General features: G+C 47.6%; 1 protein-coding gene across 1 annotated transcript in view; it reads right to left on the bottom strand.

Annotated features, from left to right (window-relative positions):
• enpp2l (ectonucleotide pyrophosphatase/phosphodiesterase 2-like) overlaps positions 1–10,687 on the bottom strand; it is a 33,748-nt gene extending 23,061 nt beyond the window's left edge. The window contains exons 1-18 of the mRNA XM_070984244.1: positions 10,400–10,687; positions 8,462–8,567; positions 7,217–7,366; positions 5,494–5,619; positions 5,339–5,399; positions 5,063–5,160; positions 4,826–4,905; positions 4,574–4,693; positions 4,142–4,197; positions 3,222–3,287; positions 2,197–2,269; positions 1,978–2,086; positions 1,330–1,455; positions 1,224–1,255; positions 1,008–1,135; positions 827–905; positions 429–516; positions 91–263 (exon numbers count right to left, since the gene is read on the bottom strand). Coding sequence (XP_070840345.1) covers positions 91–263; positions 429–516; positions 827–905; positions 1,008–1,135; positions 1,224–1,255; positions 1,330–1,455; positions 1,978–2,086; positions 2,197–2,269; positions 3,222–3,287; positions 4,142–4,197; positions 4,574–4,693; positions 4,826–4,905; positions 5,063–5,160; positions 5,339–5,399; positions 5,494–5,619; positions 7,217–7,366; positions 8,462–8,567; positions 10,400–10,417 — 1,689 coding nt within the window. The 5' untranslated portion in view covers positions 10,418–10,687. The remainder of the gene's footprint in view (positions 1–90; positions 264–428; positions 517–826; positions 906–1,007; positions 1,136–1,223; positions 1,256–1,329; positions 1,456–1,977; positions 2,087–2,196; positions 2,270–3,221; positions 3,288–4,141; positions 4,198–4,573; positions 4,694–4,825; positions 4,906–5,062; positions 5,161–5,338; positions 5,400–5,493; positions 5,620–7,216; positions 7,367–8,461; positions 8,568–10,399) is intronic.
• Between the last annotated feature and the right edge of the window lie 1,644 nt (positions 10,688–12,331).

Here is a 12,331-nt window from a genome sequence, read left to right as displayed (position 1 = left end):
CTGGAACAGAAAAGCACACATGAGCAGACGTTCGGTGGACTGCTGCAGCTCGTGCGCTCAGCTCTTTTTCATTTTCGGAGATGTTGTGACCTCGTCATCACAGCTGCAGCCCAGGTCATGGGTCACGGCGGCGTCGGAGTCGGACGCCAGCGACGGAGCTGTCACTTCCTCCGGCATGGTGGGGTGGTGCAGCGGCTCCTTCAGCATATCGTTCAAGCTGCCGTGTGTCCCGTTGTTCGGGGCCGGCTTCAAGCCTAACAAGTCTGAGCCAGAGAGAGACCAGAGGGTCAGTAAAATCAACCAGTCCCAAAATACGTCCCAGTTATGATCGAGGTGCATCACTGGAGTCCTGTCGCCACCCAATCAGGTAACTCAGTCTCACATTAAATTCTGTTAAACAACGAAAAGGTGAATAACAAAAATCTCACCACACATGACGTTGTATAATTCTATACTTTCAAATTCTGGGACTCTTTTCTGGAACTTGAAGCTCGGTCCATGACCCATGAATATGGTCTGCATGAGGAGAGGAAGAAACATGCACATTAAACGCACACGTCTGCAGCGACATCAGTAAACACGTGTTTGTGTCTCTGGTTTCAACCTTTCAGTGTTTTGTTAAACATCTCAGAGAGTGAGCTGAAAGACATTCAGGGCTTTGAAGCTGCTGTTTGGACTTCAGTCATCAGACATCAGCTAATGCAGTGACCCCGTGACCTCAGAGGTGTGTTATCGTGTGTTATCAATCATAATATATGACGTCACAGTCTGTGATCCAGGGGAGAAATCAGGTGAAAGTTAAAGAAACTTCAAAAGGACACGTTACCCTCATGCTGGTTATCTTGTTGTCGAAGCCGTGGTCGCCAAAGAAACCGCAGCGAGTCCTCAGTTTTTCGGGCATTTTCCTAAAACAGACACAGAAAGAGAAGGTTTGGGGTCTCAGGTGTGAGGGAGACTTCCTCTGTGATTGGTCACTGGACGTGATTTCAGCAGTACGTCAGAGTTACCTGGCGATGTGCCACTTCCTCTCCATCAGCAGGTGGACGTCCTCGATCCTGCGGTTGTTGGCGTAGTGAAGCCTCTTGGGTAAATGCTGCTTCAGGTACGGCTTGAAGTGCTGAGTCGGCATTTTACACTGAAACGTGAAAATGAAAGTGACCTCTTTCTGTTTCCAGAAGACAAACAGGGACGGGGACAGCGGTCTGTTTGGTTGGAGTACTTACAGTGAGGTTTGCCACCACGACCTTTGGGTCATCTGGAAAAGAAAACATCAGGTCAAAACCAGCCCGCTTAATCTGTTCAGACTCAGACGCGGACTTTAAACCTTACATGTGGTGGATTTGGGGTCACGGGGTCGTATTCTGCCCAGCGAGCCGGGGATCAGCATGATCTCGTCTATGTTGAGCGGGTAGCTGCTGAGAAACTCCGTCCGATCGCAGTGGGCCTCCTCCATACCTGAGAGGCAGACAAGAGGGTCACCTCGCCGAAAGCGACACGCCACGTGGAAACAACATTTATTCACCTTCTGCTCTGCTCAGGCTGATAGCTTTGTCTTTGTGCACTCAGGCTTGTATTACGATGACGTTTCAGCCCTCAGGCCTTCTGTCAGATCAGAGCGAGCTTCTTTGAGCTCTTGATGTTTGTTTCTTCGTCTTCTGTTCTTAATGCTTTGAGCACCACAAACAAAATGTCTTTGAGCTCTAATGTTTGCAGCTGGAGGCAGAAATCTCAGACACAACATTGAACTGCATGGACAGATACTACTGTGAGTTTTGAAGTCTGCGTGAATTGAGCCTTTAGGTATCGTTAAATATGAAGATGAGTCTCAAAAACCACAGCACATCACATCGTGTCTAACTAAGATTGTGCTGTGTTTGTATGTTTGTTGGGTTCATCTGTGTGTGTGCAGCCATCAGTTCGCAGCGTACACAGTTTACAGCAGCACACGCAGAACGTGCAGGTTAGCGGTGGTCTTACCGTGGTCTCCTACGATGATGACGTTGATGCAGCGATGCAGGTTCATCTGCTTCAGACCGTTCATCAGCTGACCGATGATGTTGTCGATCTCCCTCAGAGGGTTATCCAGCTGTGGGAGGAAAGCAGCAGGCTGAGAGAAACGACTGAGACGTTTCTGAAAACGTAACGATGTTCACACTCTCAGCAGCCTCAGTGCCACCTTTCCACCCCCTCGCTCACCTCGCTGCTGAGGGGTCCCAGCCGATGTCCGAACGTATCGGGCTGCTCTGAGTGGACGGCGTAAACGTACGGCCTGAAGAGAGACGACACACACGGTTCAGTGATGCCTTTCACCTAAAAAACCAGTCAGGTGTGAGAGCCGTCTCACCTCAGCTCACACGGAGCAAGAAAACCTCCCAAACCTGCAGCCTCACGACACCGTAAAACCACTTACCAGCTCGCGCCCCCTTCACTGACCTGCATCAGCTCGCGCCCCCTTCACTGACCTGCATCAGCTCACGCCCCCTTCACTGACCCAGCATCTGCTCACCACTAAAAACAACTTTTATCTGCAAGCCTTCAAGAGGCACTCACCAGCATGCCTGACTAAATATAAAGCACACAGCACCTCTTATAGAAACCCACTGACAACAGTCTCTGAGACGAGCGCTACCTTGTTCCAGATTACAGAAACAAGTTCTTCAGTATCCAAATTTTCAGTAAAAGTTGCAGAACTCGTTCATGTGGCTGCACACACAGACATCCTCATGAGCACGAGTTAACGAGCCTTTTAAACAGTTTTCCTCTCACTGATGATGTTTCTTATTTGCTGCAAGTTTTAAAGTTGAAAGCAAAAAGCCACAAACAGTCTGTTATTGTCATCAATCAACTGCTTGTTAAACTGAAACACAGCTCGCACTGCAGTGAATAAGAGTGATGAGCAGTCATACAGGGGACAGACAGCTGTGATGCAGCTGGAGGAAGAAAAGAACTACAACCACCAGGAATAATGCTCAGAAATATACTTAAAAACATGAAGAACGGCTGCGTTGAGTTTAGCTGGCGCAGGTCCAGGACCTGCTGCTGTGCACATTGTGCTGGCTCGCTGTTTTGGCTTATGAGTCACCGTTAATGTTACGAGCTCCACCTGTGCTTTTTCTGCTACTGCAAGTCAAAGTTTCCCATGTTTACAGCACCCGGTCCAGGAAAATAAAATAAAAAAATGTGGTGGTGTTTTCTCAGACTCTGAGTGTGAAGAGACAAACCTCTCGTCGTCGGGCAGATGCAGCCAATGCAGGATGGTCAGAATCCTCCTCTCCAGAGGAATCACCCTGCAAGCAAAGAGTCAGGATGAAATAAATGCAGAGGGACGACACACACACTGACCAGCCTTCACACACTTTGATATTTACTGAGTTTAAAGGAGGAGCTGATCTGAGTGCAGTAACATCAACATATATGAAAAATGTGGTCGTCGCCGTCACTGAAGGCTCTTTGCTCAGGGCTCCAGCAGCTTCAGGCTGCGTTCGGTCTTTCTGGCCTCTGTTGTGTATGTGTGTGTGTGCCATTGTCCTGCGTCTGTGTGTCGGCGTGTGTGAGGCCATTGTCAGCCGGTCGGTCTCAGGACGCGACGAGCGCTCAGCCTCTTTTGTCCTCGTGGTCATTATGTCATGGACGTGCAGCTGCTTTCTGAAACCGATCCGTCTGTGCCGTCATGTAAGTCAAATAAAGGGAAAAGCGCCGATAACGGATTCTGCTTCTGCTCGTTTGCTTTGGTAACAAACTGAGGAAACTTTCAGACTCGTCCTCGTCAGTGTGAACATGGCCTGAGGTTCAGCCTTCAGGTATCTCCCACAGACTGAAGCTAAAGAAGGCATTCGGCTCCGTTAAATGTGCATTTTGCTTCGCTTTGCTCAGACTCACACTGACTCTGTGATCATCTATGAAAGGTTTGAGTCACTTCCTGAGAAACAGGCTCGAATTCTCCACCTGCTCCAGCGTTTAGCTTCTCATCTCGAGCAGAAGCTCACTTCTCAGATGTTTCACAGTGTTGTTCAGATCCACAGAAACGTAAACTAAACTTCCCTCTGAGCTTCTCAGCCTTTAGGGTTTTGTACGTTAGCAGTGCCGTGCTGCGTTCAGGGTCTGAAGCTAGTGAAAAGTATTCCAGTACTAACTTAAGTACCAAGGCCAGAAGAAAGTGCCTGCTTTCACTCCTTGTTCCTCTGCTGTGATCCAGATCTGGAAAACAGAAAAAGGAGGTTATCAGAAGTCTTTCTTTAGCCCCTGAGGTTAGAAATCCCACAGTGCAATGCTTCACCTTTGCTCCTGAGATCATGCTGCTGTGTCTCACTCGCTAACTGCACCCTGTGCTTTTCCAGTTAGCACACAATAAATCCATACACTCAAAATCTTACCAAGAAAATCAGTATCAGTTGAATCTCTCTGAATCCATTACAGACACAGATTCAGGATGATGCAGATGAGGCTTCCAGGATTAAAACAAAACTTCATCCGTGACTTAAAACGAGTGACACGCAGTGACTGATAACGAGTGCAGGCACAGTTTCTTACTGACTGCCGTCCAATCAGGAGCTGGTTTCTAGAGTTTACTCACAGGCTGTCCGCCCCACCAGCGGTGGTTCAGTTTCTCTCTGGTGCGCAGGCTGAAGGTGGCGTTAAACACCGGGTCGTGCATCGTGTTACCCACAATCCCATGGGACTCTGGGTACAGACCCTGCAGAGAGGGAACAAAGTCAGTCGTGCAGCAGCGCCACAACATGAACAGGCTCAATTAAACATCTGCAAACATCTGTATTGACTCAGGCTAACATAAATCTATTAACATGAGTATTACTGGGTCGCTTACTGTGGCTAAGGTGTATAGATTTGGGAACGTCTTCGTTGGGTAGACCGGTCGCATGTAGGGTGCTGACGTACCACACATACCTGAGAGGAATCCAATGCAAACTGTTCATTATTTATCAAACATATTTTAGGCTCTAAAATAAAGATTGAAACATGAAATTAGACAATACGTCTGTAAGACAAGAGCCTCTGAGATTCACAGGAAATGACATGAGAAAAAGTCAAGGAGAGGACGCACGGAGTTTATGTATGTTGGGGATGACAGATTTGCCCTTCTTCAGGTAGGAGGCTCTGAACCCGTCCACAGACAGCATGATGAGGGGAGGACGGATGAAGCTGAGCGGAACAAGGACGCAGAGACAAACGTAAACAGCGGCAGAAGGTGCAGCTCGGATGAACGGAAACGAGCTTCGATCAGCTGGAGACTCAAAATCCTATGAATGTGGTGTTGCATAGAATAAAAACACGTGAATGACGGCATGTTCTGGATTCACACACACTCTTCCAGACTCACCCTGCAGGACACTCGGCAGTCTTGATCTCCTCACAGTCTCCTTGCACCCATGAAGTCTCACCTCACATGGAAACAACAGCGCAGAGTGATCACCTGCCTCCACACGTGTTCATTCTCCATTTGTACGTGAATACAATGATATATAATGAAAGTACCTTTGCAGAGCAACTTGTAGTTGGAGCAGCAGTCTCCTCTCTCCAGGCAGTCCTCTGAGCAGTGGCAGGCGTGGTCGTCATTCCTCTCCTCCCCACAGCGATCCTGAGTGCACTCGAAACCCCCCGCTGACAGAAACATCCAGATCAATACATGGAACAAGCTAAATCTCAGGCTGATGACAAGCAAAGCAAGCAAAAGACACAGCACCAGCAGCTCATGGCTGTAGAATTCATGAGCTGCAACCATCAGAGTCCCAGCGGCGTTCGCTTAATAATCTCAAGATGAAGCTGCGACTGCACTCTCTTCATCAGCCAAAGTTTAAATCAGCATCAGATGAAGATTAACATGGTGGCAACGACAATAAGCACAGCAGAAAGCTTGTATCATGTTGAGTACATTGAGTGCTGCAGCTACTGTAGTACTGCTGTGTACTATTCATATCACCCAGAGTAACAGCATTAACACGCGTGTGAATATTTAAATCAGAAACATGATTTACTTCCATCAATGGAGAAAAGTCCATCACACTGTCTACAGAGTCGATAACATCTGGAGCATCACGAACGCATCAAAACCAACAATGAACTGCTTCAAATACTGCGTGTGATTCAGGTACTGTGTGTGTCACGGCCTGATTCATCCTTCCATCGAGGTGTTTTTGGAGGCAGCAAAACTCTAAAAAAAAAGTCCTCAATTTCACACACAAAAAAAAGCTTTTACGCCTGCTTGAGGTGTTTTTTGTCCTTTTTTTCTGTCCTGAATTAGTTCTGACACAGCGAATAAAACTCACACAGCTGCTTCTGATACAAAACCCCCAAATAAAGAGGAAGGAGGAGAGGCAGCTGTCTCCACACGTCGTCTTCCCGGATGTTCCCTTAACGCTCGTCGCCTTCATCATCTTCGTCTCGACAGCTTGAAATATGGCTGATACAATCACGACTTTCCCAAATGAATAAATTCCTGCAAACTTCTGTTTAAGAGACTCATGTTGTTTCAGGTTTTCAACATTCTTCTTCTTCTACTCTGTTTATTATAGCCATGCATAACGTACCTCATACCTCCAACTCCTGATGACGCTTTGTGTAGCCCAGCTGATTCGCTCCACACCAGCTCATCAAAGTAATTCTCTTCGTTTCTTTCTCTTTTTAGCTTAAAATTTGTTCAACAATAGACTGACGTTCCTTCATTTCCACGAACACACAGTTTATTTTACATACAACAAATTCTCTCACTACAGCACCAAATGTGGATTCATCCGCCGCTGAAAATAGTCCCAAGCAAATGCTGCACATCCTCCTGTTCCATATGAAGGCTCACCCAATCCTCTTTGAGCTCTGATGTTAGACCACCCGAACCACAAAAACCACTGTGTGTTACAGAACTGCTCCAATCGACCAGATGCACGGAGAGAGAGCAGGCGCAGGCTGCTAACGTGATGCTTTAATGACAGAAAATGGGTCTCAGTAAACTTGAATCCAGATGTGCCTCTAAAAGCACAAACTCAGAGACAGTCACAGGTGGTTTTATTTAAGCTGTGACGTCATTCTGAGGGAAAGGCGAACATGTTTAAAGACTCCCGATGTTCACAGATCCTTCTTTGAACAAAAAGACATTTTCAAGCTGCTAAACTGTCAAACAGGACAGAAAACAAACCGCCTCCTCACTGCATCAAAGAGCATGAAACCAGGGGAAGCGACGGCGGCACGGTGACATCACACTGACCTGTTTTCAGGCAGTGCTCGTCGAAGTCGGAGCAGCAGCTGTAGTAGGTCTTACACAGATTGTCACACCTGCATCCTGGAGGTTTGGCCTCCTCCAGCTCGAAGCACCTCCCCTTACAGGAGCCCGCTGAGCTGACCCACTCTGAGACGACTGGAGGAGGGAGAGGGACAGTTACACACAACATGTGTTCATCTGCAACACTTTGACACAGACATGTAGGACAGACACAAAGGAAGACGACAGACAGCACACGATGCAAACAGCCACAGCGGCAGAGATCTCCTCCTGCTTCCTGCCAGCGTGTAGTAGCAACTGTTTCAAAGCTCGTCAGTGAGTGAATTTGAGCAAACTGTTCTCGCTCTCAGTTCGTCACGTGCACACGTTTGATCAGGACGCAGGACTTTCGCTCAGGAGGCTGCTTTTGCTTCCACAGAGTGCAGATTTAATTCTTCTGTAAGTGAAGTGACTGATTTTAAGACAAACCACGATCTTTTCCTGAACAAGTAGTCTGAGGGACCGTTTCACAACATTAACCACGTGTTTGTTGTTCTCAGCACATTTTGTTTTGAAAGTACAACTGACTGTTGCACACTTATTACCGCGAGCTTCACCGCGGAGGCTTGCATGCTGACAAATGACACTGAAGATGTTAAACAGGCAAGAAGCACATGGACTATTCCACCTCACCCCTGTCAGAGTGGTGCACTCCATGTCCTTTATGTAGCACATGAAGACGCCTTTGTCTTTACTTCTGTGTGCGTCCACTGAACTCTTAGGACTTTACGTCACAGATCGACATCGTCTCAGGTAAAAAGTGACTCCAAAAAGTGTCTGTATGTGACGAGCTGAGAGTGATAATGTGTTCAACTGTAGTGATTTTATTTAACGCATTAAACATCATCTTGATCCGTTTCTCCGCATCAGTGTTTGCTCTGTGCTCGTCTTCTGGATTAATGGACTGGTTTTCTGCAGCATACTCTTCAGTGTCAGAGCATCCCTGAATGCACCAAAACGCTCCAGGCTTGCAAGTAATTGAAGTCAGAAGTTTACACACAGTTAGGCTGAAGTGTTTTTTAAACACTCCTCAGATAAAAATGCTGTGCGATGTCGAGCGTTTAGGGCTACAATGTGAACCAGCAGTCTGTGATTTAAAGCCGGTATAATCAGCTTTATTTAACGACACGAGGAATCGTTTCAAATGTTAAAAACGCAGATTCATCCTGAAGCAAACGAGGCTGCGCTCACCTTTAGTGTGAGGTGGTGGGTTGTCTCCTCCATCTGCAGGTCGACTGGCTTGAAAAACGTAAGCTCTGCTGACATCAGTACGCCAAAGACAGAACACAACCACTACCTGCAGAGAGCCACAGGCCGTGCATTAGAAACACACATTAAACCATTATTCATGGACTCCAGTGAAGGACACCTCCGTCCTCTTTCCTCACGCTGGACAGAGTCTCAGAGTTTGAGGCCTACAAAGATGGTCTCTGTGCCACCTTCTCGTCCTAACCAGGGGTTTTTCGTCTTCCCTCTGGGACACATTCATGTTCACGTCTCACCAAAGGGGTCAGAGGTCAACAGGCAGCCAGGAATGGCCGCGCTGGAGAAGTGTCGCGTGATTCCACCTCTTGTCCAGCGCAGAGCAAAGAGGCCGGCGTGAACCACGGACAGATAAAGGTTCAGCTCTGTTCACTGCCTGTGGGGTGTCAGCATACAGCGAAAAGGCTAAAGGAACAGAACTCTCTGGGTTTTTAAGAAATAATGAGGATAAGAAACAGATGAGGACGCTCAGAGATTCACGAATGCATGTCTCCTTCATTTGAGCACAGCCAAAGCCTTCAGAGTCCACTGCTGGATTTCCTTCAGCTGCAGGTGAGTCCAGTTTGTCGCAGGTCGAGGTGACAACGTTTGTGTTGGAGTCTGTCTGATCAAAGATTTATTTACAATTACGTAAAACAGAAATAAGCAGCAAATCATCATATCTGAGAGGCTGTCAGCAGAAATAGCTGATGGTCTAATGGTGTCAGCCCAGACGTTCAGACGTCCCTCCTGGACGTCACTTATTGGAGTAAAAGTAGATGAATCTGCAGAGACGCAGCTGCAGCTCAGATTTTACTGAAACAATACAAATGTTCGTTTTCAAACTGAATCAATATTCTTCAGAAACGTCCTGGAAAGCCATCAAAGACCACCCGGACTTCCATGAACCACTGAATCCAGAAACCATCTGTCCTCAGACTCAGCAGCGACTCTGAAGCCACACGATGATTAACTGAATATGAGACTTTAAAAAATCACATTTTCTTCACCAAACTATGTTAATTTTCATGACTTCTCTCATGAAACGGAGGAAAGTTAAATGTTTGCAGGCCTCTAAATGAGTTCAGATGAAGCCACATGGACACGACTCGTAGATAAACTCAATATTGACGGTTTGAAGGTTGGGAAGCAGAGCAGGAAGTAAACCAGATCCTAACTGGAGCGCCGCTGAGCTGCACTTTGAGCTTCACCTCGGTGAGACCGGGTCCCTCATAATGTCCACAACGCTGCAACCCCGTCCCAGAGTACCTCCACAATACCAGAAGCAAAGCAGCAGCTGTGGTAAAGCTGGAGGTGAGTGACAGTAGAACCAGGCGGGCTGCAGCTTCATCATTACAGTTTAAGACATGAGAGATTCGACCTGATTCAGTCTCAGATGTCTTCCACATTATTCTACAGTTACTGATGATGATGATGATGATGATGATGATGACAAAACCCTCGCCCAGAGTGTATCCAGTAACCTTCATCTCTTGCTTACCTTTACCTCCCCCAGGTAAACAAACGTGTGTCACTGTTGACAATGAGCAAATCAGGGCAACCCATCATCATCATCATCATCATCCTCACCATCATCACACATCCGGTCCCAACGTCGCACGGACCAAAATACCAGCAGCCCCTCACAGCAGCTCCATAATTCATGTCCCTGCTCACAGTTATGTAATGTCCTCCTCCTGAGGTGAAGCTTCCAAATTTTAAGGCTTCATTGATGTGAGGCAAAGTGCAGCTCCCTCACTCACAGGTCGATACACCTACTCTGCAGCCTGTGGCGGAGGGGGGGGGGCTGGGAACACTGGAGCCGTCCGAACACACGCTAAAACAAAGCCACACGGGGAGCAAGCGACAGAGCCGGCACGGTCTTACCAAATTGCCCAGTAGCATGTTCCAAACAGCCGATCCACTTCTCGCATTCCCCCTAAAACACCCGAAAGCTCGGAAATTGCGTCCAGCGTCCAGTAGAAGCTCCTCTGTGCGCCTCTGCGGATCGATGGAGCAGAGCGCAGGGGTCCAACTCTCTCTCTCTCTCTCTCTCTCTCTCTCTCTCCCTCTCTCTCTCTCCCTCTCTCTCTCTCTCTCTCTCTCTCTCTCTCTCTCTCTCCAGTTGTTTGCCTTTGCTTGCCTCTGCCTCTCTCGGTCTTGGGCCAATAAGCATGAAGTAATGGCGACAGCTGCGCTCGGTACAAGTCAGGTCGGGGTGACGCTCCGGAGTCCAACGCAGAGAGAGAGAGAGAGAGAGAGAGAGAGAGAGAGAGAGAGAGAGAGAGAAGAGAGAGAGAGAGAGAGAGAGAGAGAGAGAGAGAGAGAGAGAGGCACCCCGAGGGAGAAGAGGGGTTGTATAATGTTCAACGTTCAGTCTGTCTTAAAGGAATATGGAGGCTTAATGGGAAACTCACAACATCAAAATCATTCACAAGATGCTGAAACTTTCTCCTGCGGCTGCAGGAGAGACAAGTTACAGCTACAATAAACAGCAGAGACCCACCTCTGAAGGGATTTCAAGAAAGACTGTTTAATATTAATACTGCAGAAGAAACCTTTTGAGGAAAGTTGTGTGACAGTCAGCCTGAAATCCTGTTTCCTGACGTCTCACAGTGAGCACGCTGGCTGTGAGCTGGTCGGCTGAGCGGCCTGGCGTGGACACCAGGCTGGATGCTCTGAAGCGGCCTTGAAAGCAGCTTAGCTGACTTTTTCTTTTGTCAGGGTGTAAAAGGAGTTTATGAGGTCAGCCTCAGCAGGTCGACGTTTAGCATCATGGTGAAGGACACTGACTGCCCCACATGTCGTGTTCTGCCCGTGGAAACACTGTAGAAACCCTCACACCTGAATCTGCAGGACCTTCATCACCAACCACACGATCAGCTGATGGAAAACCATGTAAGCTACTGCTGCTCTGTAATCAACACGCTCAGCGCTGCACACAGCGGCTGAGATGCTCAGGACGTGCTGCACCACAGCAGTATTTATAGGAAATAACTTTAAAAGACTCTCAGTTTGGCTTCTGTGGAAAAACTGAAATATCCACTTTGTTTCCCTCCAACAGGAAACATCTCGTCTTTTAACTTCCTGTCTGCAGCAAAAGTCTGAATGTGCTGCGTTTTGTTGATGTTTGCCGCTCGTGGTTACGTTGTGCCTGGATTTCTGAAAAAATGTATACTTTAGTAACACAGCATAAAGTGTTAAAGGAAGATTGAGAGTTTTTGGAAAAGACACTCATAACAGGAAGTCTGTCTTCAGTGTCCGTGCGAGATGCAGCCGACCATTTCTTAGACTTTCCAAACAAGTGTTGCACACAGATGCAACACATCGCGTCGGTGGTTAATAGCTTAACAAAGCACATCATCGCGTGCTGTTGAAAGTGTTCAGATAAAATCATCAAGCTGCTGCACAACATAAAGCAGCTGGATGAAGCTCCACGGCTGCTAACTTTGCAGCTGTGATGGTCTTTTCCTTCTGAAACATGCAGTGGATGAGCTCAAAGACAACAACCGTCCACATTAATGGACGTGGCCTCTCAACTTTCAGGTCAGGCCGAGACTCGAGCTCACCAACTGGTTCCTGTTGCCCACAATAGTGACAGGACGTTAAGAGACAAACGTGGAAAACGGGTGAGCTGACTTGGATTTAGTTGTAGGAAACCTGACAGACACCTGAATCCCGCAGTGAGCTGAGCTCTGAGAGAGACGTGAACGTCTCAATGTTTTCCTCCATAAACAATGAGACAAAGACGCCACGCTGTGAAGACAGCTCGTCTCTGCCCTCCTGCTCTGCAGCTCTCTGTAAGACAGGTATCAGCCT

Source organism: Chaetodon trifascialis, chromosome 17, assembly GCF_039877785.1.
Source record: "Chaetodon trifascialis isolate fChaTrf1 chromosome 17, fChaTrf1.hap1, whole genome shotgun sequence".
Classification (NCBI taxonomy): Eukaryota; Metazoa; Chordata; class Actinopteri; order Chaetodontiformes; family Chaetodontidae; genus Chaetodon; species Chaetodon trifascialis.
The sequence above is the reverse complement of the archived record's forward strand: the minus strand, read 5'-3'. Positions and strand labels throughout refer to the sequence as shown.